This window comes from Ictalurus furcatus, chromosome 12 (genome assembly GCF_023375685.1).
Source record: "Ictalurus furcatus strain D&B chromosome 12, Billie_1.0, whole genome shotgun sequence".
NCBI lineage: Eukaryota > Metazoa > Chordata > Actinopteri > Siluriformes > Ictaluridae > Ictalurus > Ictalurus furcatus.
In genome coordinates, this window is record NC_071266.1 from 13,574,262 (window position 1) to 13,602,100 (window position 27,839).

At 38.9% G+C, this 27,839-nt stretch overlaps 1 protein-coding gene across 1 annotated transcript in view; it reads left to right on the forward strand.

Annotated features, from left to right (window-relative positions):
* LOC128615899 (POU domain, class 2, transcription factor 2-like) overlaps nt 1-22,648 on the forward strand; it is a 45,632-nt gene extending 22,984 nt beyond the window's left edge. Inside the window, exons 2-12 of the mRNA XM_053638286.1 lie at nt 10,796-10,861; nt 11,552-11,586; nt 14,896-14,952; nt 16,058-16,165; nt 17,537-17,648; nt 17,780-17,871; nt 18,211-18,366; nt 18,574-18,715; nt 18,834-18,982; nt 20,436-20,627; nt 21,812-22,648. Of these exons, the coding sequence (XP_053494261.1) occupies nt 10,796-10,861; nt 11,552-11,586; nt 14,896-14,952; nt 16,058-16,165; nt 17,537-17,648; nt 17,780-17,871; nt 18,211-18,366; nt 18,574-18,715; nt 18,834-18,982; nt 20,436-20,627; nt 21,812-21,955 (1,253 nt within the window). The 3' untranslated portion in view covers nt 21,956-22,648. The remainder of the gene's footprint in view (nt 1-10,795; nt 10,862-11,551; nt 11,587-14,895; nt 14,953-16,057; nt 16,166-17,536; nt 17,649-17,779; nt 17,872-18,210; nt 18,367-18,573; nt 18,716-18,833; nt 18,983-20,435; nt 20,628-21,811) is intronic.
* Nucleotides 22,649-27,839: the final 5,191 nt, after the last annotated feature.

Below are 27,839 nucleotides of genomic sequence, written 5' to 3' on the forward strand. Positions count from 1 at the left end.
ACACACACACACACACACACAAATTTGACATTTTTGTTTTAAACAGTTTTTTTTTTTTTTACATATTATTTTTAGATCCTTATTAAGATTTATTTTTCTAAATATATTTTCTGTCTTGTAATCAACAAATATATTATCGGTGTAGTCATGTGTACGTATGTTAGCCACATAGCATGTGTGCTCAGATATATTCCATTTTTCACAGTGATCAGAATAACTAAGAGCATAACATTACCTTACACTGTTGTACATTCGCCCCATTAGAAAATCTACATATATTATAATAGTGATCCTAATTCCAGTGCTAATATGATTGTCATATTTTATCACTGGTCTACTACTAGAAAGACAATGTTCCTTATCTTTAAATCTGATGTTGTAATTGTTAGTTCCACACTATAAATATAGGGCACTGTTTAAATATAATGGTCAATTATATATATATATATATATATATATATATATATATATATATATATATATATATATACAGAATAGTTTAAACAGATGTATTTTCTTAGACTAAAAATATATTAACAATAATTTATTTTATCTATGAAATGAATGTATGTGACAGATTATTATAATAAAATGGCACAATAATATCAGTAAATTCAAAATGAGCTGTAAATGTATTTTATTTCTTTTTAAGGATTATTATTATTATTATTATTCACCTAAAATCATTTTGATAAATTGATTTAATAATTTTGATAAATTAATGTAAAGAATGGTTACAAAACAAAGCTTTAATCTACGTATTAAAGAAATTAACCAAATGAGCTCCTCTTTGTCCAAAGAGAAGTCGCAGTTTTCGAAACGGCACAGCATCACGTGCACAGCTAACCGTGTACATCCTACACACAACCTCTCCTGATTTTTATGTCCTTTGTGATATTACTGTGCTTGAAGACCCTATAGCTGACAATGTAGCAATAGAGAATGAGCTATGGATGGATGGATAGAAGGATGGAGGTGGGAGGGGGTTTATATCTTTGATTTGGTGAGTGAACATAAGTGGCTCTGAGGTGGCCAGAGGAAGTAAAAAAAGAGAAAAATGAGCACAGTTTTTTTTTTTTTTCTTTCTGAAGTGGAAGCGCTGCAGCCGAGTCCAAATGGAGTTTTGTTATACAGAAAAGTCAAAGTGGAGACGTCTTTACAGAAACAGTACAAGGGCACTGAGAATGAGCACAAGAGGAGGAGAAAAAGTAGTATAGCACACCCCAGGGAACCACGGGTGAAAAGCCTTGCCCAAGGGTATGAGTGGAGGGCAGTACTTCATCCATCCATACATACATCCATCCATCCCTCCCTCCCTCCCTCCCATTCTCCCTTCTCCCCTTCTTCCTCCCTCATTCACCCCTGCAGCCCTCGGGGAAATGGTCAACCTGTACACCCCCCTCTTATCTCTGAATCCAACTCAACCTTTTGCTTTGTACCATTCCAACATTAGCATGCATTATAAAAGTGGCCAACAGAAGTGACTTATCTAAATAATAATAATAATAATAATAATAATAATAATAATAATAATAAAACCCGTGAATTTCTTTTTCCATTTTGTCAACAGGAACATTTATGCTTTGCTGCTTCTTTGTTTGTTTTAAATTTGTTTTGGGTGTTGGGATGAAGGGATGATGATGATGATGTGTGTGTGTGTGTGTGTGTGTGTGTGTGTGTGTATGTGTGTGTGTGTGTGTGTGTGTGTGTGTATGTTTTCATTCATGTTTGTATAGTAAGGCCTTGCCAGCAAGACAAAAAGCAGTTAGGTAAATAAAGTGCAGTGGTGCTTGTTGCTTCTTAACCTCTCTAAACAGAAAGCTGCAGATGTGAATCCCAGAGCAGACAGAAGAGAGAGAGAGAGAGAGAGAGAGAGAGAGAGAGAGAGAGAGAGAGAGAAAGAAAGAGAGAGAGGAAAAGGAAAATAAAAAGGAAAAGGGAGGGTGTAGCAGCTGGCGCTGCAAAAGGGCTGCCAACATGCGCTGGTCTGAGCTCCCCGTGTGAGGGGCCCCGATCGATACCAACTCGGAGCAATAAAGCTTTCTCCCTGTCATCTCCACAGAATACAAAACAGAATGGGGAAGAGGGAGGGATGGAGGGATAGAGGGGTGGTAGGTGCAAGAAAGGGGCGAAAAGCTGTTCCGCTAGCCAGACCAATTTCCTAACCCCCGATTCCCCACTCCTTCCAACCATTCTAACCTCACAATCTTACATTCACCACTGTTTCAATTTTCTTTTCCTTCTTTTCCTATTGTTTTCCATTCTCTCCTCTCTCTGGCCTACACTCAAATGTCTTGCATGTAGGTGTATTATTAATGGTGTTTAAATAAATCGATTTAATAATTCACAGTGCCTTTTTTTAGTGGAGAACAGTACAGTTGGAAAGAAGGAAATGTTAGAAGAAGACCAACAGGAAGAGAATTGAAAAGAAGAAGTGTAAGAGAGTCGAGGATGAGGAGCAGGACAGGGCAGTGGCATGATGGCCTTAGAGGACGGGGGAAGGGTGGAAAGAGGTCTTAGTTTGAGAGAGCGACAGAAAGAGAGACAGAGGGAGAGGTGTATGTGCCAGTGATGGAGAGAAGGCAGAAAAGGGTGTGAGGAAGGACAATATTAAAGGAGAGAATAAAAGACAGGAAAGTGTCACTCCAATCAGTGTTCACTTTAACTGAAAGCCAAGTGAAGTCCAGTCCAATCAGTATACCTATAAAGTTCCCATAACACATACCACATACATATATCATATGGATAATGTGTGTGTGTGTGTGTGTGTGTGTGTGTGTTTTCCCCCAACAGGCCTTGTTATTAAGAGGCAGCTGTGTAAGTCTTTGTTGTTCCCTCCTTTTATTTATGATCCAATCACAGTCACCTTTATTGTAAAATTGTCACTCTTCCCTCTTGTTCTGTCTCTTCTTTCTCTCTACTCTCTCCATCTGTCAATTAGCCGTACTCCCATTTTCCCTTTCCCCCTCCTCTGTCTGTGCTTTCCTTTTCTACTTTCTTCTTTAACTCATGTTGGGGCCGTGTACAGGACGGATGGAGGGATAGGTGGATGAATAGATGATTTGAGGTAGAGAGCGTTGGCTCCTCTCGCTGTTTCATGCGTTCCCGAGAGAGAGTTGTAATAATGGTAGCCAATGCCTAGAGGGGGAGGGGTAGAGCGATTATTGTCTTGTAGGGAGTCAGAATTATCGATCGGCCCAGAAATATGTGGTGCGAGAAAGAGCTACTGTATCGGATATAATATACACTCCCGAGACGCATACACTCTCGCTCTTGTTCTCGTGTACACACACACACACACACACACACACACACCGCTGGAGACATACATGTACAAACATGCACAGACACACATATTTTATATTTATATTTCTTTTCAAAACATTTTTGAAATACACACAGCCTGCTATAATTTAAAGACAGTTTCATAACAAACACGAGTGAGACGATAGAGGAATGAATTAGATAGACTGATCTTCAAATTCAAACAATTCAAATCCCTGCCTTCCACATATTAAGCAACAAATTATAGCTGATGATTTACATAGTTTTCATTCGCATTGTGCCATTCAAATTCAATTCAGTTTTATTTGTGTAACACTTTTAACAATGGACATTGTCTCAAAGCAGCTTTACAAAAATATATAAATTCAGGATATAAATTTTTAATGTATAAATTTATCCCTAATGAGCAAACCAGAGGCGACGGTGGTGAGGAAAAAGGCCCTGAGATGATATGAGGAAGAAGCCTGGAGAGGAAACAGGTTCAAAAGGGAACCCATCTGGGTAAACCGGATAGTGTGATTATAAATAAATAAATCCCTTCTATAAATGTTCTAATACTACATGGTCAAAGAGTGCAGTTGTGTAACCAGGGAGATTCATTACAGTTTTTACATGAAGTCTGCTTTGTTGAACTTCTCCACTGTTCACTGATGGAGACTTGAGTGCAGAACTGTTTGGGACAGTTGTAGTCCAAAGTCAGACCCTCAAGGATATTGCGATCGCAGAAATTAACACAAAATCAAGGAAACTCCGCAATATTTGGAGGAGCTTGCAATTTTTCAAAATTACTGCAGATGTTCTTCAGATTTGGGCCAAGACGTGTCATATGACGTCATCGCAGTGCTCATTCAGCCAAAACCTTCTTTGATTCAAGTGCATGGAACATGAGTATAGCTAAAAGGTCTCATTTACCAACAAACATCACTGCGAAAGAACCTTTTTTTTTGTGCAAAACTATTTTGTGCAATTGCAATTTCACCAATTCAAGCACAAAAACTCTGTAAGTTGCATCACAAATTTTTTTTAAAAAAGCCGCAGTAAAATCAAACATTTTTGGCCGCAACGATCATAAAAAACTGTTAAAGCTGTCATATCAAAACACCTTTCAGTGACCCTCGTGCCCTGTGGATGTTGGCTTGTCATCCTGGAAGAGATCCCAGAGTAGGTGTGTTTCATCATAGCATAATGGTGGAGAAAGTCGGAATTAGAGGACGAGGATCCTGCGGGATGCAGTGAAGAAGATGTGGGAGCGGGCAGTGTGGGAATGCGTTTACCACATTCATTTGTTCATATTCAGGATATGCTTTATTCTGGTTATTCCACTTACTATTTTGTTTAAAATTTTGGGGGACACAGAACGAACCGAGTCCATTAGGAATGCCAGAGTATTCCGGGAGTGGGTGAAACTGGGTACTTTAGCAGGAATGGGGCTGCAAAAAAAAACTATGAGGTGTGTCTCACACACACCTCCAGTCAGAATAACTTTGTATTGATCTCCAGTGATTTTCCCTTAAGGGGACAAGTGTCCCCAAACCGTGCCAGAACAATTCCCCAACATCATAACTGTGCATCATTCATTCACTCATTCATTTTACTGATTGGACAGTAACATATATACCCAACTTCCTCCCCAACACACACATGCAAACACCCACTCACACACACACACACACACACACACACACACACACACACACTTATCTTTCACTGCTGTTGCCTAGCAACGTGGATTGCAATTGCCCTATTGGAGAGCAGAGACTGTCTGGTGATGTCATGACCACTATTGACCAGAGAGAAATAGAAAGAAAGACAGAGGAAGAATTTGGATGGTTGAGAGAGAGAGTGAGGGACAGAAAAAGACACAAGTAGAGGGACACAAAATAAACACACAAGAGAGACATAAAAAACGCCAAAAAGACAGAAAAAGAGTGGAACGGAAGAATCAGGGAAGTAGTTTTTGTTTTCTGTAGGTCGAAGTTCAAAGTAGTTTGCATGAAAAAAAGAAAAAAGAATTATGACATCACAAGTATCTAGTAAAAGCCTGGAAAGTATCCGATCCATCAGAAGATCCTTGTCCACAAAAACCAAAACACATTATTTATAAAATGTCCTGCGGTCTGTGAACAGAATCAGAAAATGTTGATGACTTGATCATGGAATAGCCAATGGCCAACCTGAACACTGGATAAGAGGGAGGGAGAAATGGGGAGGAAGAGATGGAGAGGGAGAGAAGAAGAGGAAGAAATGGAGAGGGAGAAATGGAGAGGGAGAGAAGGAGAGGGAGAGAAGGAGAGGGAGCGATGGAGAGGGAGAGATGGAGGGGGAGAGAAGGAGGGGGAGAGAAGGAGAGGGAGAAATGGAGATGGAGAGAAGGAGAGGGAGCGATGGAGAGGGAGAGATGGAGAGGGAAAGAAGGAGAGGGAGAGAAGCAGCGGGAGCGATGGAGATGGAGAGAAGGAGAGGGAGAGATGGAGAGGGAGAGAAGGAGAGGGAGAAATGGAGATGGAGAGATGGAGAGGGAGAGATGGAGAGGGAGAGAAGGAGAGGGAGAAATGGAGATGGAGAGAAGGAGAGGGAGAGATGGAGAGGGAGAGAAGGAGAGGGAGAAATGGAGATGGAGAGATGGAGAGGGAGAGATGGAGAGGGAGAGAAGGAGAGGGAGAAATGGAGATGGAGAGATGGAGAGGGAGAGAAGGAGAGGGAGCGATGGAGAGGGAGAGAAGGAGAGGGAGAAATGGAGATGGAGAGATGGAGAGGAAGGGATGGAGAGGGAGAGATGGAGCGGGAGAGAAAGTGACTCAGGGGTGTAATTTTAAACCTGTACTCATTCATTGTTATGCTCCATTGTCTTTAAATCAGGTCAACAGCCAACAAGATATAACACCCTGACCTGCCTGCCTCCACCTCTGCGTCCTGGAGGTGTGTGTGTGTGTGTGTGTGTGTGTGTGTGTGTGTGTGTGTGTGTGTTTGTGTGTGTGTGTGTGTGTGTAGTTTCACTTTGCTGGTTGTGTTCCTCCTGCCTGTACTAGTAAATGTAGTAGTGGTGGATGTGTGGATATTAATATGTGTACTGCAGTAAAAGCAGTTAGTAGAACTAAAAATCACAGCTAGCGGTTCACTTTTGACTTTGATCATGAGAACTGATTGACTTCATATCAGTCTTGTATGATGTGGCTGCCCCCATGTGGCCATGTCATGCACCTGCAGTTTGCTTTGTGACAGCTGTAAGGGGTGGAAGGAGAAGGAATAAGATGTGGAAAGAAAGAAGAGTGACAATGGTCTGCTAAGTGATCAGCAGAATATCTCTCTCTCTCTCTCTATCTCACTCTCTCTCTCAGGAGTGTGTGTGTGTGTGTGTGTGTGTGTGTGTGTGTGTGTGTGTGTGTGTTGCCTGCTCACCACTCTTTCTCATCTGTTGATATGACGCAGCTTTAGAATCTTTTGTGTATTATGCCAGGGTTTAGACCAGTGCCCTGTCCAGAACTGGATTCATAAAACCAAGGAGCAGTGTGAATATTAATAAAGAAATTAGGAACATTTACATGTAATTAAAATTAATTAGGTGATCAGAGGTCTTGGTCCTTATGACACTGATTGAAGATCCTGGAAAATTGTTCCTCTCAACCTGCTGTTAAATTTTGCTAGTTTGACCCGGCAGACAGAGAGCTGAGGTTTATTTATAAAATGGTGGCTATGGCAAAATGTCTGCTTTCCAGCTTTCCAGCTTTCCTGTCTGTCTGTCTGTCTGTCTGTCTCTCTCTCTCTCTCTCTCTCTCTAATGATCTCTCCTGAGGCATGGTTTAGGGGTTAATTAACTTTGCTGTTTGTAACGGACTCTGCTAATGAGAGAACATCAAAACGAGCTGAAGTAAGAGCAGTAATAATGAAATGTCAGGACTGACTCTCTGGAGGAATGTGAGCCGCCACATACTTTGTGTGTGTGTGTGTGTGTGTGTGTGTGTGCGTGTGCATGCGTGCGTGTGTGCGTGCGTTTGTGTGCGTGCGTGCGTGTGCGTGCGTCCGTGTGTGTGTGTCGGTGTGTGTGTGTGCATGCATGCTTGTGCATGCATGCGTGTGTGCATGCGTGTGTGTGCGTGTGTGTGTAAAAACAATGTTTGCATGAGGTGTGTTTGTTTATACATGTTTAAAGGAGGACGTGTACAGTATGGAGCTCATTTTGTGTTTAATTTGTGAATTTAAAATATAAAACTAGTACTCAGGAACAAATCCTCACACATTTAGATGAATATCTTTTTATTAATCTACCTTTGTTCTTACTTGAACTTGTATTCGAACTTACAAATTTATCGACATCTCTATAGACAATTGTAAAGCAAAAGCTCAGAGATAGTGCCTAGGAGTATACACATATATGATAGACGTGAGTATGAAAGCCACAAGACACAGGACGTATAGCCTTGTTATTCATCTTGAACACATAACTAAATGAATATAAATATAGATATGGACAGGTTTTTTTTTTTTAAAGGAAGCTTAAAAAGACTAGGTGTATTGGGGCATTGGGACTGTGGTGCGTATTTTTAATGTGCAGTATATATACTATCAGTACAGACACAATATGTGGCCAAAACCCTGCACATGGGACAAAGACCAGTTCATTAATATGAGCTAATAGGAGATTTGTGTTTTTGGTTACTGGTTTGCCCCAGTTGCCTGACCTACACACTGCCTTACTGCGCTACCATAGTTCTGTTCAAACATAAGAAATATGCTTTCATATGTTGAGCCGCTGCTCCACGTAGCCCAAAGGGCAGAATTTCTCTGCGGGGCTCTCCAAAAAACAGTAATATAATCAAGTTTACTCTCTTGCTCACTTTCACTAACTGCTTTATCCTGGGAGCCTATCCTAACCCTAATCCTAACCCTAACCCTATCCAAGGAACACTGGGCATGAGGTGATAATTATACACCCTCAGCAGGATGCCAGGCCATTTCAGGACAGCAGTAATAGTTACTGAAGTTCAAAACATTTCCATTGTTGTATTAAGAGTGTACGTATACCGTTCATTTACTTTTGGTGAATTTTTAAAACACTCTAAGAGGTGTACACATTTCAGTAGCTGTGCAACAATAATGGAAGTAAAAAATGAAAAAGTTCAGTTGGCTTCTCTCACAGCATTATACCATTATACCTGTTACATGAGAGTTTTCCTAGACGTTATATGCTTTAGTTCAATCCTCAGTGTGATCATATACTGCACTACATAGGTGGAGAAACCTATTTAATTATTTAATACAAAACAAAACAAATGAACACTTGCGTATTCACATTACTCGGGTCAGCCCTGGATTGCTACAGATTGGTTGGAGATGGATGCGAGTGCAGAGAGAGTATTTTATTTAAAGTGAAAGAAACGTGAACAAAGACTAACATGAATACGAACATAAACTAGACAAGCATGAAATATTCTGTACGTGAACACGGCTTGGATACGACAACATATGCTAGACAAAGAGTGCTGTATTACATGACGAATACTGGTGCTCATTGTGCATAAACGTGGTTCAGGTGTTTGTGATCATGCGGCTGATGGGTGCTGCAGTCCTGCGCCTCTGCTGGCGCTAACCAAACATAGATGTTTGCTTCATATTTTGGTTGATCTAGGTAAAGTAGAATTGAAATTTATTGAAAGGGTAGCTCCTTGAGATGTAAGATTTAACCTCTCATTTTCAAGAACACAAAGTACGAACTTATAGAGGACATACAAACCAAGCAAAACAGCATAACATAACATACGAGACATATACACAAATACACAATTATAAACCGTTTGCTCACCCTCTCCCACCGACACACACCGACCTCAGGTATCGCACAAAATAAGGAACTTATTTACAAAGTCGCAGCAAATACCTCGAGTACATCAGCGTCAAGCTAACTGAAGCATCGCATAGATTAAAAACATAAACAGCTCGTTTTGAGATGAGAAAATAAATAAGTCCTAAAACAACAGAAAGAGGTAGTAGATCTCAAAAACAGAGGAAGATTATTCCAATCAGAAGGAGCTATGTATCGAAACAACCTGCGACCAAGCGCTTTCAAATTTCCATGGACAAAGAAAAAGGGATATTGTGTATGTCTGAGTGGAGATGAAGATCTACAGTAGGTCAAATATTTATTTTATTCTACATTATTTTATTATAGTAAAATAATAACTGTTAGAATCTCCCCTACAGTACATTATAGTCATTTCCAAGAGCCAGTAAATGACATATTATATATAAATACCAAATTAAAAATGTTGGACAAAACCAAGGACATTGTTTTGCTGTTAATTAAAAAAGAGAAGTAGAGTAGAGGAGACATTTTGGCCTGAAGGCTATGTACTGTATATTGTAGTTTAAATGTTTTAATTAATGCAACATGTCTTTCAAATGTATTTGAATGATTAGATGTAGGCTGTGAAATAAGTAAAATATTATATATATATTTTTTAAGTTTTTAGGGATTAAAAATGATAGAGGAAGAGTGTAAAATTAGAAATGTACTTACCACAGAATCTCTGTAAAAAATAATCTATTAATGGTTCATGCATGCCAGTGGTCTCTACGTTTCACACTGAACCCGCAAAAGATTTATTGTTTCTTTTGAACATGTCATAAGTTATAGGAATGCATTTATGTTTAACGTGTACGTTTAACGTGTAATGTATCCCTGGGTTAAAAAGAATTCTTTTTCAAACATACGTGACTGTCCTGATTTCTTGAATTCTTTTCATCTGTGTACTAATATAATAATTCATGAAGATCATGACAGGAACGTATGTTTGAAAAAGAATTCTTTTTAACCCAGGGATTCTTTTTCAAACATACGTGACTGTCCTGATTTCTTGAATTATTATATTAGTACACAGATGAAAAGAATTCAAGAAATCAGGACAGTCTGTGTACAAATCTGTGTACTAATATAATAATTCATGAAGATCATGACAGGAACGAGCTTTAATTAGCTTTAAGAAGCTAATTTAGATTAGTTGTAAGTGCAGGATTGCAGCGCTGTAGCTTGGTGCTTTCCACACGAGCATGAACAGCAGTTTGTAACTCTCGTGAGACTGAGAGATGAGATTTGGACACGTGACTAAAACAGAAATTTCTTATATGCTTTTTTTAGTGTAATGATTTTTCAGCTTTTTATGTAATTACTGGAGTATATGCTTCATATTTGTTAATGCAGAATGAGTTTGTATTTATCTGCTTGTTTTTAGTCAACTTCTCCAAACAGTACAATTTGTGTTTGTATAATTCAGCATCAACTGATGTGTTCTTGGGTGATATATATAGATAGATATTCTTTTCTTAAATAATACTCTGTGGATGTGCATCCCAAACACAAAGATGTTTAATAGATGAGTATAAAAGGTGAAGTATTTGTCCTCTGTTTTACTTCAATGTATACGCATGTCTGATCTCTTTCATTTTTCTCCTGCAGCACTATGACAAGGTGTCAGAGACTTCACCTCATCAGATTTTCTTTCTGTGTTTAAAGTAGATATCAGGATGAATAAAGCAGTTGATGATGAGAAGACTGAAGCTGACTTTCCTGCAGACAGCACAGGTAAAAATGCCTGCTCATGTTCATGTCGGTGTGTATTTGAGAGAAAGTGAGTCTTTGGGAAAGTGTGTGTTGAAGCTTCAGTGTATACAGCCGAGATGTCATCACTTCTGTTCCAACTACTCAACTCTCCAAAAATGTCCCTTCTAATATATATATGTATATATGTATGTATAAGAGTTAACTCTCCGTTAGCAACACACAGCAGTTCCTCCATCCTTCAGTACCTGCAGTTACCCAAATAATGTCACTTATTGAGGACCTCATTAAGACACACAGGTTTAAGGCCTGAACATTCAAGAATTTCAAAAATTAATACACACCTGTAAAATATTATGGTTTTTTAAATAGGTGTGTGTGTGTGTGTGTGTGTGTGTGTGTTTTTTCAGCGAGTAAGTGTATGTTACTAACATGATCTAGATTTGAAATATCTTTCACATTTGTCACTTGCCCAAGCCTCTGCTTTATAGGCCGACACACACACACACACACACACACACACACACACACACACACACACACACACACAGTCAGCCCAGGTTAAATTTGCTGTGGTATCCCACTAATGTGATGCCTCTGGGTAACTGGTTACTCTTTGTTGATGTGAGGACTGAAGCCCGAGGCACTAAGCTGAGTGTGTGTGTGTGTGTGCATGTGCGTGTGTGTGTGTGTGTGTGTGTGTGTATGCTACAGATTCGAAGAAGAACAGTCCCAAGTCTAATGATCAGGTATGTCTTTTATTATTATTATTATTATTATTATTATTATTAGTAGTAGTAGTAGTAGCAGTAGTAGTAGTATTACTATTATTATTAACAATAATAATAATAATAATAATAAACCATTAATAAACCATTTATTGTGATTTTATATGTATTGAAAAGAAATAATTAACAAAACATGCGTGTATAGTTATTAGTGAAAAATAATTGATAGAATTAAACAAAATTCACCCACTGTACTGTAACACAGTCATGTGAAAAAATAAGTACACCTCATGGAAATTGTTGCCGTTTTGACATGTTTGGACAAGCAAACATTTTATCCTCTTTGAAACAGTGCCTATTAATAAAAGTGATACACTTTATCAAATGATACATAACATTTACATTTTGTAGTAATTTACACAATTTAAATTGTAAGGAATTTAACAAAAAAACAGATCAGTCACATGGAAAAAGTAAGTACACTCCAACATTTATCACACCTTCAAATCCATAAAATTAGAATCAGGTGTTCAAGATCAGGTGCCAGTGATTAAAACCTGCTCAGGGAGTGCAGGTGGAACCTGTCTTATTTATACCCCTCTCATAGCTAGTGTCTGGTTTTCCCTTTGTTATTGAGGTGTGTGGTGTCATCATGCCAAGATCTAAAGAGTGCTGTAAGGCCTTCAGAATAAAGCTTGTGGATCCCTATGAGTCTGGCAAGGGATTTAAAAAGACCTCCAAATTATTTGAAATACATCATACCACTGTACGGAAAATTATCTACAAATTGTGCAGATTACTGCGAATTTGTCCAGGACTGTCCGTCCCAGAAAATTCAGCGCAAGAGCAGACAGTCTGATGCAAAAAGAAGTCTCCAAGAACCCCAAAATTTCATCACAGGGTCTGTTACAAAGTCTTGCAACTGTGGGTGTCAAAGTGCATGCGTCTACAATCATAAAGAGCTTGCACAAATTTGACCTACATGGGAAGCGTGCTGGGAAAAAGCCTTTGCAAGACTACAGTTTGCCAATGAGCATATTGGCAAAGACCAGAACTTTTGGAATAATGTGCTCTGGACAGACGAATCAAAGATAGAGTTGTTTGGCCACAGTAACAGCAGACATGTTTGGCGCTGACCAAAGACAGCTTTTCAGGAGAAGCACCTCATACCAACTGTGAATCACGGTGATGGAAATGTTATGGTTTGTGGTTGTTTCACTGCCTCAGGGACTGGACAGCTTGTATTCATTGATTCAACTATGAATTCTGCATCATATCAGAGAGTGCTTGAAGATAATGTGAGGTCATCTGTCTGAACGTTGGAGTTGAACTGAAAGTGGACCTTTTGACATGACAATGATCCTAAGCACACTAGCAAATCCACCAAGGAATGGCTCAAAAAGAAGAAATGGAGGGTTATGGAATGACCTAGTCAAAGCCCGGATTTGAATCCCATGTTGTGGGGGGATTTGAAACGGGCAGTACATGCAAGAAAACCCTCAAACATCTTGCAACTGAAATAATATTGTATGGAAGAGTGAAAAAATTCCAGCAAGCCGGTGGACAATTTTGCAAAATGCCTAGAATAAGTTATTTCTGCTAAAGGGGGCAGTAATAGCTTCTGAGGCCAAGGGTGTACTTACTTTTTCCCTACAGAAGAATATCACATCTCTTGATCTTTCTGTTGAATAAATGATTGAAAAAGCTAAATTTCCTTGTGGTTTTGTTCAAGTATATCAACTTCATTAATAGGCACTGTTTCCAAGATGATCGAATGTTTGCTTGTCCAAATATGTAAAAATAAATAAATAAATAAGGCAACCATTTCCATAGGGTGTACTTATTTTTTCACATGACTGTAGATAGAATTGTGCTGCTATTAATGTAAAATTAATATTTATTTGATTTAGTACGTGATATTTAGAGATATAATTGAATGTGCATGGACAATATGAGAGAATGGAAGGTTAAGGTAAATTAACCAATAACATTTAATTAATGTAAATTAAGGAATAACCTCTCCAAACCAATGGGGTTATGTGAAAATAATGCACACTGGGGTGGTGAGATTCTGCATGACACGAAGTGGAGCTACTGTTACCATTAGAGGTTGAGTGATAGTGGATTTTACCGATACCAATAACTAAGTTGCGCAGTACCTGCCCATAAGCGATTAATCAATAGTTTAAAAAATTTATATTGAATGAAAACATAACACTCAAAGTAAAATATTGCTGAACTTTATTACAAAAATAAACAGTACTGACTGCACCATGAAAATGTACTGTACTTTTATTTAATGAAATAAATATATACATTTTTATATATATTAACTATTAATGAATAAAGTAAATAAAAGATATTCATCCAAACTGAACCAAAAAGCAACGCTCCAAATAACAAATAAATGAAATGTCCAAAATGAATTAAAAAAAAAAACACTTAAAATCACACAACAAAATTTGTCAGTGATAGTTTTTATTTTGCCTCTAGAGGCCGCTCTCATACAGTATAATGACAGTGGATGCTTCCCAGCTGATCCCATGATGGATGCAACAGGGAAAAATGGCTGTGGATGTTTGCAGATTACTGCTAGTTCCATCAAAACCGATAAATCGGTGGACTTGTAGTTACCACCACATTAGATTTAAGTTAGTTCAAGTACAAGTTAGTTCCTGTTCTCACTTACATTATAGCTGTGATAAATAGTTGTACCCTCACCATCTCTCTCTCTCTCTCTCTCGCTCTCTCTCTCTCTACCTACCTCGTCTGAAGGAAATTTTGCTCTGAAACTGGAGACTTCTTCTACAAATGTTAAATGAACGTGTCCTAACAAAAAACTTCACCACTTCAACAATTATTTGTTTTTTTTTGTTGAACATGAACACACTTTTTTATTATTAGTCTTAGATTAGCCTGTGAGACACTTCTGCCATAAAAGTCCTTGTGAATGTTAATATAGAAACAATAATGTATTATAATGAGCACATTAATATAAACCCCTCGTTCATATTACAGCCGGAACTACAGTCCGATGTTAGCCGCAATGTTACACAGAAATAATACACACCTACTGATCAGTCAGATTTGAGAATTAAAGCATGCTGTGGTATAAAATACTTTAACCAACCAAGTTTTTTGTTGCATTTTTTGTTGTTGTTCTTAGAATATTTTAATCATAATTGTAAAATAAGTTGTTGTACAAAATCTATAGTCATTAACATGGTGACCACTTATCTATCTGAAATGAGGCTCATCTTTCTCTTTTGCCAACATATTAAATTTAAAATCTGCTGTGTGATTAACTCTTCCCCCCCACTTTCCACTCAGACCCAGCCAATGAAAACAAGCCCATTCTGCTTCTCTCCTGCCCCAAGCCACACCAAGGTGAATGTAAAGTGTGTGTGTGTATGTGTGTGTGTATGTGTGTGTGTGTGTGTGTGTGTGTGTGTGTCTGTGTGTGTGTCAAGGATGGGAATATGAATAAAAAATGGGGAAAAAACCCCTAAATGAGCCAAAATGTTTCCTTTTGGTTACTGAAGTTAAGGTTATGTTTAGTGCTGCATTTAACTGGAGCTTTACATTTTACTCGGGACGGTCTCTTCAACCCTGAGTTCAGCAAGTGACATCAACTCAACATGGCCGCTGTAATGACGAATCAATGGAGTTGGGATCCATGTGCACCTTTATTAAATACAAAAGCAGAAGTCAAGACAGGCAGAAGTAGATCAATGGGAAAAACCAATATCCAAGGCAAAAATCAGAGACATAGTCACAAAACAGGCAAAAGGTCAGGGCAGGAAGCAAGCAATACCAGGAACTATCCAGATAAACGTAGCAGAAATAACAGGCATGTACCACAGGTTCAAAAACAGGGTAAACAGTCCAAAGTCAAACACAGGCAAGGCACAATAACAGTGAACCGCTCAATAATGTCAGCCAGGGCAAAGCAAGACTTCGCAATGGGTGAGTGTTAGAGTGAGTCTTAAATAGTCTGACAGATAGGAAATAGATGTAGCAGTAATCTGTTCTGGGAATGGGGTTATGGGAAATGGAGTCCAGGGGAAAAAGTTAATACTCAGGTGATGGTGCCCTCTGGTGGTGAGCAGGAGGAATCACAGAGGCATGATTCGTGACAGCCGTTCACAGTATCAGCAATAAACGCAGCGGCACTTCTTGCCTTTAAATGAGTTATACTGTATATACACATATGAGCTTTAGGGCAATCAGCATACAGACACATTCACTTGTTCAACCTATAACATTGACTCTACAGTATAGCAGGCTAGTAACAAAAGATGAACATGGTGGCATCCATGTCCCCACCCCCCATTGTGTGGCTTGAAAGCACAGAGGTTGAAAAGGACATAGTTCCCACTTCCATGGTAGGTCAAATTCAGCAAAGGTGTAGCGTTAATTATCTGCATTAATAATTATGTCAGTGGAAGGTCCTCACATGGATAGTAAGATAAACTGTGTGTGTGTTTTACAGGTTAAAGCAGGAGAAGTCCCCGAGCTCAGTTCCCATGCTCCACCTCCTCCAGCTCAGCCTCCTCTACCACATACGCAGCTCATGTTGGCTGGCAGTCAGCTAGCAGGGGTATGCACATATTCCCACACTTTACTGACACAAAAGACAAATACTGTAGCTATATAAGCAAGTCAGCCATAAAATCATATGTGCTGAGAACACATCATGCACATCAGCTATAATCACAATTTAAAAAGAAACTGGTGAGTCATTACATTCATTCATTAATTGATATATCCTACATTAGTTCTAAACCATACATTGCTTTGCATTAATATGCAAATTAATACTCACCGTTGTAAATGACAAATACAGTCTAGCCTATAAAAAAATAACTGGAGGCTCTGTACGTATAGCACATTGGATTTGAAATTAAATGCTGAATATCAGCTTTAACTACAAAGATAGCTGTATAAAATCAGAGCCTTTTTATACACAGTGCATTGCTCTATACCAGGGGTGTCTGATCCTATCCGCAAAGGGCCGGTGTGGGTGCAGGTTTTCATTCCAATCAAACAGGAGCCAAACCTGATTCCACCTGTTTAATCAGTAGATTTTGGCTTTCAATAGGTGTGGTTTCTGCTTGGTTGGAATGAAAGCCTGCAACCAGACTGACCCTTTCCAGATAAGATCGGTCATCTTTGCACTACACCAATATACATCTCTTAGTTTTTTCCTTATATTTTGCCCCCTTTATGGTTCCAGTGTTTAATCCTACCGTCCCATGACCTGGTGCTACTTTAGCATTCAGGATAACCTAACTTATGCTGTTTCAACTAAGTCTCTCTCCTGCAACTTTCTGATGCCATTGTTTCTTCTACTGTCTCCATTCTTTGCACCTATTTCCAGCTGGCGGCTCTGCTACCTGCACAGCAGCAGTTATTGCTCCAGCAGGCTCAAGCACAGCTCCTGGCCGCAGCAGTGCAGCAGACCAATGCAGCTCATGCAGCTGCTGCAGCCAGTCAGCAACAGGCTCAGCAGCAACAGGCTAATCAGGCTTTAGCACAAGTCCAGCCACAAGCCAAAACGGAGCAGAGTCCTGTTCATGCTCCACCACCACTTGCCCTCTCACAGCCCATCCAGCTCACTGCCCAGGTACAGGTGGACTGGATCTCAATTAAACATGTGTGTTGATTATTACCAGCTAGAACATGGAGCTATATGTGCTTCACTTTTTTTAACCTCTAATCAAAATAATGTAACTTCTGTTATATAAACATTATTAAAATGATTTTCACCTTCATTGCAGAATTTGAGCCTATAACATCTACTTAACATCTACTTGTAGTTGTGGTTGTGTAGCCATCAGTGTCAAACAAGAACCATGCTGGTATACACACTGGAGATGGTTTCACCCTCCTTTGCTGATGGTGCCATGGCAGAGAGAATGTTTACTGAAATTGAAGTCAAAATGTATATTAATAATTAACTTCCCTTTAGGACATTCAGCAGCTGTTGCAGCTGCAGCAGTTGGTGCTGATGCCAAGTCACCCTCTGCAGTCTCATGCCCAGTTCCTCTTGCCCCAGGCACAAGCCCAGCAGAGCCCACAGGGTGCGTCACACACATGCACAACATTCAGCAATTTCATTTCATTAACTGGAAAAAAGATTTTCATTCTAGCATATACTTATTATTCATTTAATGTTTCTCTGCTCCTGTCTGTCCTTCATTCCTTCACACAGGTCTGCTTTCAACACAAAATTTGATTTCACTACCTCAGCAAAGCCCTGGATCTCTCCTGACCACTCCACCCAGACTGAGCATGCAAACTCAGGTACACGACATCCCCAGGCTTGGGGGGGGGTCAGGGTTGGGGGTTGGGGGTTCTATGAGAAATACCATGTAGTACTGCTTAGACCTGGTTGACCTATTTTAATGGGCAAATTTTAATATCGGTTTAAATATGCAGTGTCTTGGGGGGGGGGGGGTGAGGTGATTCTGTGGGAAACACCATTTAGACCTGGTTAACCTTTTTTAGTGGGCAAGGTTTAATATTGGTTTAAGAGAAGAAAGTTGGGTGGAAACAGGATCTAACTGTATGATTGTATGAGACTGTGTACTGTGTATGCTGTAGCGCCATCATGATGCCAGGCCATGCTTGGTACAAAGGGAGAAGGGAAGGGACAGCAGCATGACACCATCAGCAGCTGCACCCATGAGCTTGGCTGCCACAGTAACCTCACACGGTGAGGAGCCGAGTGACCTGGAGGAGCTGGAGCAGTTTGCTCGCACCTTCAAACAAAGGAGGATTAAACTTGGCTTCACCCAGGTGTGTGTGTGTGTGTGTGTGTGTGTGCAGGCTTTTAGTTGACCTAAGATTAAATAAGACAATAATTGTAATTAATTAACTGTAAATGTATGCATAATGTAAGTCAAATGCTGTATGTCAAATGTTGATTTTTTTTTTATGTGAGTGTGTTATATTATATATGTTATATATTATATTATGTTATATTGTGCGTGTGTGTGTGTGTAGGGTGATGTGGGAATGGCCATGGGGAAGCTGTATGGTAATGACTTCAGTCAGACCACCATCTCACGCTTTGAGGCGCTCAACCTCAGCTTCAAGAATATGTGCAAGCTCAAACCCCTGCTGGAGAAATGGCTGAGTGATGCAGGTGTGAGTTTATGTCTGCGTTTGAGTGCTTAAGCATATGTGTAATTTACTGTGAGTATAGAGAATGCTTACGAGAAACTTAATTCAGATGTTGTGTGTGTGTGTCTGTGTGCGTGTAGAAACCATGGCAATAGACAGCATGCTGCCCAGTCCCGGCTCGCTGTCCTCTCCGATGCTAGGCTTTGAGGGGTTGCCTGGACGACGCAGGAAGAAACGCACCAGCATTGAGACAAACGTCCGCGTTGCTCTGGAGCGTAACTTCATCACAGTGAGACAAACATTAATACACTTAGGACCATATGCAGAATTCAGTTACATGCATGCACTGAGGAGTTAATACCAAAATTGTGCATAAATAAATATATAATTTTTTTCCACTGAGGAGAGGTAGGTCTCAGTTACTCACAATATTCTTCAGAATCAAAAGCTGTGAAAACATCCTTGTTGCGCTTCTATCCATCTCTATAAGACAGAGCAAGTTTTGGGCTGTTTTTGCTGTGTACAAGCAGAAAACTTGAAGAAGATAAAGATACTGAGGGTGCGGGAACAATGAACCCATGAATACAATAAAATACAAAATATTGTATTTTGGGGCCATTTCGGGCCAATTTTAAATACATAAATATGACCCTATTATTTAATAAAACAATTTATTAATAGGTAAATGGTGCACTTATATAGCGCTTTTATCCAAAGCGCTTTACACTGTGTCTCATTCACCCATTCATACACACACACACCAGTGGTAGCAGAGCTGCCATGCAAGGCACTAACTTGCCACCAGGAGCAACTTGGGGTTCAGTGTCTTGCCCAAGGACACTTCGGCATGTGGAGTCATATGGGCCAAGAATCGAACTGCCCACCCTACGATTAATGGACAACCTGCTCTACCACCTGAGCCACAGCCGCCCCTAATTGGAGAACTAACTTGAGATTGTACTTTACCTCTATTTAGTATCACAGGGCCACATTAAACTATGCACACAAAAATAAAGACATTTGGAGCCTCGTGGCTAATTAATGTGGATGAATCCCATGCTGAAAAGTGAAAAGAAATTAATGTGATAATCACAAGTACTGTTCATGACAATTAGACTCAGTGTATTCAACGTATGTGGCCACTGTTACATGTTTATGTAAATCTTTGTATGTCATCCTAAAATGACATATTTTTAAAAATAATGTATTTTTTTTAATTGTCTCTTGCTTTTATGCTACATTAGATTGCAAAAAATACATAGAACAAAAATGCCCTTGGCCACATTTTCTATGCCTGATTTTTTGGGGGGCTTAAAGGCAACTGCTCGATTGAAAAGGTCTATTTGAAAAACTGCCTTGAGAGAACTACGCAAGAAAAAAACCCTGGAGTTGTGAACTGCACATGGGTAAATTCTATAATATTTTTAGCTTATCGCCTGAATTTAAATTGATGATTCTGAATACTGCTCAGAATCTGGTAGAGGGCAATTACAGTTGGGCGTAGTTACATTTCAGGGTCTGGGTGAAACCAAAATATAAACCTCCATTGTACATTTTGTGAGGCAGGCTGGTATTAATGGAAGCATGTATTACTAACTTAAAGAAGGAAGTGCATGCATGATGAACAGTTTGCACCTTTAAGGTGCTCTCTAAGAGAAATGCCTTTAAAATGAATGACATTATTATTTAAGTACTACAAGATAATAGAAACGAACCTATACCTTTTTCCTGTCACACAACAGAACCAGAAGCCTACCTCAGAGGAGATCCTTCTGATGGCCGAGCAGCTCAACATGGAAAAGGAGGTGATCCGTGTCTGGTTCTGCAACCGCCGGCAGAAAGAGAAACGCATCAACCCCTCAAGCACCACCCCTCCCCTGCCCAGCCAGCCCCCCCCTGCAACACACAAACCCCCCTGCTACAGTTCACACATGGTAGGACCCAGTAGCGATGTGTTGATTGTGAAGAAGGCAGTGTTGTTACACTTGAAGTGTGATTTAAACAAAATTTAAATATTGAAAATACAGATTTTATGCGAATTAGCCTGAAGGTGAATCATCCGGGAATTCCTGGGAAAAGTAGACGATTCCAATGATGTTCAAACTCAGCATTTAGCCAATCACAGTCATCTGGCATGTCCATGCCCATGAATGAACTCAAGAAATGTAGAGTAAAGTGGAATCAATACGGATTAAACCATAATGAGATAACGAGTGAATCGTAAAGAATGAATCTAAAGTATTTATGTTCAACTGAAATAGCTAAATTCCTATGAAATTCCTGATGTTTTTTTTTATCTCAAAATAGTAAACCATAATTTTGAATCATATGTTTTAAAGACAAATTGTTATGCCTATCAAGTTCTACATTTTCAAAAATGTAAATTGATTAAATACACCACATTTAAAATAATAATTTTTTAATGTAATGTGCAGATAATTAAAATATGTTAAATTCATATTCAGGTACTTTTATTAGCGTCAAGCTCCATAATTATCAGTATAAATAAAATTATAATATTCCTAATGATGCACAGACACGACAGAAACCATAACATTCATGAACATTAGTGAACATTCTGCATGTGTACATTTGTCTTGCCAAATACATCAAGTTTACAGCTGCTCAGCTAACACACACCAATGGTTCTCCACCGCACTGATTAATCTAACACCTGCAAGGGCAGCTGTGTCCCAAGCATAATGCACACTAGGTAGCATCCAAAACAGAGATGACACCTATGGTGTAGTGCATTACTGTTCTGTATGGCAGTCTGTAATGTGGCCTAAGTATTCGTGAATCATGATTGCTCAATATTACATATGAGAGTAAAAACTTTGCCCGTGCGTTGCTGATGCTGTGGTGTAATGATGCTCATTCTGCAAGATCATAAACACCTACAGAATCACCTAGTCACCTAATTAGCTTGCTAAGTGAAGCTAATCACACAACATGTTGCATGGGGTCAGTCTATGGGCTGAAATAGTTAGATAGATAGATAGATAGATATACTGTATTGATCCTGAGACGAAAATTTTTATTATATTTATTATATTATTATATATGTGGCATGTTCTCCTCTCTATGTTTTTTTCTCTCTTTTGCCCCTTCTCTCCAGATGTCCAGTCAGGGACTAGTTCAGGCAACCACATCAAATCTCAATGTGACAGGTAAAAGCCCAACTTTGACATTTTCAAAATTGCTGTTATCTGACACAAATCTTATTCTGTCAGATTTATTCTCTCTAATTTTCTCTCCGTAGCTGTTAGTCCCACCCCCTCTGTGGCCTGCCCTCCTAACCCTATTGGCCATGCATCAATGAGCTCTGCCCCACCATCAGTGACTTCCCCTACTCTCAGCACAGCTAGCCCCAGCCCGACTGGGTAAGTACATAACACTCATGTCTTCAGATTATTTCCATTTCCGTTCATCATTTTGGTTTTTATCCAAAGTGACCTACAGTTGGCCTAAGCACTATGGATATACACTTGCTCCTTGCTTTCTTAGTGGTTTCATAGTCTTATTTATACAGGTTTATTTGAACCCCATTGAGATGATGAGGTTTAAGAAGTTTAAAAAACACCTGTGACACGAGCCAGACAGAAGCAGGTAGTGTTGGGTCCAAGGGGCCAAGCTGGACTCAAGTCCAAGTCCTTAATATCCGAGTCCAAGTCTAGTCTGACTGAGTCCAGAAAGAAAATAAATTGAAAGAAGATTTGAAATTGCAATTGTAAACTCAACACTATTACACAATTTACACGAGTGCGTGATAAGTTTGAGTTCGTTCATAATTGGACTCAAGTCCAAGTCCGGAATCAAGTACCCCAACTCTAGAAGCAGGTTTTTCCTCCAAGAAGCAAGATTAGATTCTCATTATAAATATACACTGAGGAAAAATAAGTATTCTGACTTTTTGTTATTTAATATATTTCAAGTATATACAGTACTGTGCAAAAGTCTTAGGCACCCTATTTTTTTTTAGTACAAACTTTGTTATAGATTTTTAATTTTATGACTTCTACATTATCGAGTCAGAGGTAGCTGTTGGACTACTGATTGAAAGGTCTTGAGTTCAAATCCCAAATTGCCACTGCTGGGCCATTGATCAAGGCCCTTAACCCTCAAATACTCAGTTGTGTAAATGAGATAAACGTAAGTCGCAGTGTCTGCCAAATCGCTTAAATGTACATGTAAATATCCACTTCAAATTTCCACTGCCAGGTGGCCAAAAAAAGTTGCACTGCCTTTAGCTTTGATTACAGCGTGCATTTGTCATGGCATTGTTTCCACTGATGGGGTAACCTGGTCATTCAGTAAATTCAGGTACTCAGCTGACTTCATTTTATTGCTGCATAATGTTGCTGAGCCTCGACCTCACCAACTGAAGAAACCCTAGATCATAACACTTCCTCCAGAGACTTTTACAGTAGGCACTATACATTCATGCGATTACCTTCTTACCCTGACGTGCCCGGTGTTTTGGAATAAGGTAAATCTGGACTCATTTTTCCTTTGCTCCACAGTCCAACATATATGTTCCTGAGCAAATTGAAGTAATTTTTTCTAATTAGACTCATTAACAAGTGGCCACACAGCTGTTTAGTCCCAATCCTGTAAGTTCTCGTCTCATTGTGGGTGTGGAAATGCTCTTACTTTCACTATTAAACATAGTCATGAGTTCTACTGTCGGTATTTTATGATGTGACTTCACCAAGCGTTTTAAAGATCATTCAAGATTTTTTCCAATCACATTTCTTCTGCAAAGTTGACAGTTCACCACCATCCTTATCCTGGTTTGAATAATGCATTGGACGGTTCTTAACCCAATTCCATTATCTCTTTAGTTGTTTTCTTAGCTTGATGCAGGCCAATAATTTGCCACTTTTTTGCCAGGCAGTGTACACACGTAATGTATTTTGACTTTGTACATACAAATATGAACAAAATGGTATTCATGAGCATAAACAAAGATAGGTTCAAATATGAAACTGATAAGGGAAAAAGTATAATGTAATGTTTATGCTAGTGTAAATGTTTTGCCCCTGACATTTCTTCTTCTCATCAAAGACTAATATACATTCATACACAACCATTTTTACTCACTCACTCACTATATTGTGGGGTTTTATGATCCTTTTAAAAGTCCTTGCTTCTCCTCACATGTATGAATGTGTATGTGTGTGTGTGTTTACATGTATAAATGGGACCATACACACTGCAGGAACTCAATGATGGGTGTAAGCACAAGCATGAACCAGGCTCTCATCAGCAGCCATCCACTGGCGACAATGCAAGGTTTGTGTACAAGGGAGGAAGAGGAGCGAAAAAAAGGGAAACAAAAAAGGAAACTATATGTTTCGATATAAAGAGACAAAAACAAGGAGTAAGACTGGAAGAAATGTGAAAGAATAAATATAGAAAAAGTCAACTGTGTGGTCATGAAAGAGGAAAAGATGGAGTGAGAGAGCATCTCATTGATTTGGATATCGGCAATATATTACTGAAAACAGTGATTACAAGGTATTGTTTTTACAGATAATGAATTAATCATACAAGGGTTATTGCTTCTATTCAAAGAATGCTGTGGATTTAAACACTATCTTGGTTTATTACAAGGTGCAGGAGAAGCTTTTAATGTAAAGTCTATATCACTGGCATGTTCACATTTTGTGTGTTTGTGTCTCTCATTCATTTATTGCTAATTCTCCTTTTTATAGTCACTTCCATTTCCTTGTGATCACATAACCACTGTCTCCTCTTTAACCCTTCTATTATGTTATGGGTCAATGTGACCCATTACCACATTTGAGATATCTGAAATGCTGGTTAATCTCTCTTTTTCTCTTTGACTTTCCTCATTTAGGGTCATGAACCTATAAGCAAATATTTCTTCTTATGGCTCGTCTCAGATGAGCCATAATAAAGGTTTTACTGTTTTAAGCTATTCTTTGCTGTTTTTGTGTATATTTTAACTGTGGAATTCATTTTGACCCATAACATAATGGATGTAAAAAAAAAAAATTCCAACATAATAGGAGGGCTAACTCTCCATCTGTCTGTCTTGTATAGTTTTTAGGGGAAAGGCTTTGTAGACTTCTCTTGCCAATCCTAAAAATGAGGGCGAGAAGTGCAGGTGAAGGTTATATGTGTTTGTTAATTTAATGAACTAGTAAATAAGTAAGTAAATAACTGACTCAATTTGATCAATTTAGTGTAACTGAATGATCTGACTCGGGATTATGACTTTAACGTAACTGATTCTAAACAGTGGAACAAAACTTTAGTTAAGCTGTTGAAAAAGTGTTCTACATTTACATTTGCTCATTTGGGGACTGCTTTAATCAAAAGTGACTGAAAATTGAGACGGTACAACTGAGCAGATGAGGGTTATGTGTTAAGGACCCATCATTATCACTGTCAGCTTTATAGAATTTATAGATTCAAATGTTACTTTCCAGAATCAATGAGAGAAGCTTTAAATAATAATAAAAAAAAATAGAATATTGTGGAAAAGTTCATTTTCCCTCATAATTTAATTCAAAAAGTGGAACTTCCATGCAACCCCAATTCCAAAAAAGTTGGGACGCTGTGTAAAATGTAAATAAAAACAGAACGCAATGATTTGGAAATCTCATGAACCCATATGTTATTCACAATAGAACATAGAAAACATTTCAAATGTTTAAACTGAGGAAATGTACCATTTTAAGGAAATAGAAGGTAATTTTGAATTTGATGGCCGCAACACATCTAAAAAAAAGTTGGGACGGGGCAATGAAAGGCTGGAAAAGTAAGTGTTACTAAAAGGAAACAGCTGGAGGAACATTTTGCAACTAATCAGGTTAATTGGCAACAGGTCAGTAACATAATTGGGTATAAAAAGAGTATCTTAGAGAGGCAGAGTCTCTTAGAAGTAAAGATGGGATGGAATCTGGATGGAAGCATATGTTGCTCTAAAACCTGCATATACATTTCAGCATTAATGACGCCTTATCAGATGTGCAAGCTGCCCTTCCATAGGCACTAATGCACCCCATACCATCTGAGATGCAGGCTTTTGAATGGAGCACTGATTAAAAAGCTGGATGGTCCCTCTCCTCTTTAGTCCTCTTTAGTTTAGAGGATGCTGCGTCCATGGTTCCCAAAAATAATTTAAAATTTTGATTCATCTGACTACAGAACAGTTTTCCAGTTTGCCTCAGTCCATTTTAAATGAGCTTTGGCTCAGAGAAGATGTTGGCGTTTCTGGATCATGTTCACATATGGCTTCTTCTTTGCATGATGGAGCTTTACCCAGCATTTGTGGATGGCACAGCGAACTGTGTTCACAGACAATGAGTTCTGGAGGTGTTTCTGAGGCCATGCAGTGATTTCCATTACAGAATCATGCCTGTTTTTAATGCAGTGCCGCCTGCGGGCCCGAAGATCACAGGCAATATTGCAATATTGATTTTCACCCTTGTCCCTTGCGCTCAGAGATTTCTCCAGATTCTCTGAATCTTTTGATGATATTATGTACTGTTGATGATGAGATATTCATAGTCTTTGCAATTTTATGTTGAGGAACACAGTCTGAAATTGTTCCACAAATTGTAGATGCAGTTTTTCACAGATTGGTGAACCTCTGCCGATCTTTACTTCTGAAAGACTCTGCCTCTCTAAGATGCTCTTTTTATACCCAATCATGTTACTGACCTGTTACCAATTAACCTCCAGCTGTTTCTTTTTAATAAAACTTACTTTTCTAGCCTTTTGTTGCCCCATCCCAACTTTTTTGAGACATATTGCGGCCATCAAATTCAAAATTACCTTTTTTTTTTTTTTACTTACAGTGGTACATTTCCTCAGTTTAAACATTTGATATGTTTTCTATGTTCTATTGTGAACGTGCAAATAATTGCATTCTGTTTTTATTTACATTTTACACAGCATCCCAACTTTTTGGGAATTATGGTTTTATATTCTTGATTCAGTACACATAAAGTGAAATATTTCAAGCCTTTTTTGTTTTAATCTTGATGATTACGGCTTACAGCTCATGAAAACCAAAAATCCAGTACCTCAAAATATTAGAATATAGAATTTATACTAAAGAAATGTTGACCTTAGAAGAGCTCTAATCAGCTAATTAACACCTGCAAAGGTTTCCTGAGCCTTTAATCTCACAGTCTGGTTTTTGATTTTTGATTTGCATGAGCTGTAAGCCATAATCATCAAGATTAAAACAAAAAAGGCTTGAAATAGTTCAGATTAGGTGTAATGAATCTAGAATATATGAAAATTTTTATGGGGGAAAAAAAAGAACTTTTCCACAATATTCTAATTATACACACTATGGGTGTATTGTATTTTAGGATACGAGGCTCTTGATTCGGTTCATCTGTGTATTGAATAATACATTCAACAGACTGCATACAAAATTTGTCTATTCATCATAAAATACCACATATAGTACATTTTGTGCAGTTTTTGAGATGTGGTGGACATTTTGCTTAGACCTGTCAACCTCACACATAAGTGAATTAGCATAATTAGCCTTGTTACTTTTTGTTCTGTACTAATGCACAGCTTCTATTTCATTATACACTGCTTAGAGTTTGAATGGGTACTACAAACACCATGGCATTATTATTTACACAGAATATAATGTGAATTGTGATCTCAGTGAGTATGGTCTGGTTGTTGAGTCAAACTCTAGAGACTGTTGTGTGTGAAAATCCAATTAGATTGTTGTTGGTGCCATATTTGTTGTTTGTTGATTGTAGTTGGGCTGTGTATAATTATGTTTTTCTTTTCACAGCTCTGGCGGTCAGGGGAGGCCAGATGCCCTTTTCAACCCTAGAGAGCAGCGGTCAAATGTTCCTGGGTGGGGCCACAGCTCCAGGGATGGGACTATGCTCCTCCTTCTTTCTTAACCGCCCCACATTGTTGCCCATGGCCACAGGCACCAGTACAGGATTGGTCAGCACAGCACATGCATGTTCACCCTCCAGTGCCAGCCGCATGAGCCCAGACTCCTGCTCTGCCTCTCTATGCTCAAGCCCTGCTTCCTACTGCTCCTTCAGTGAAGCCTCTCCCCCACCTCTAGGAGGGGCAATGGCTGAGTGACACCTGCAACGGCCTATGGCATGCTGAAGGGGAGGAGT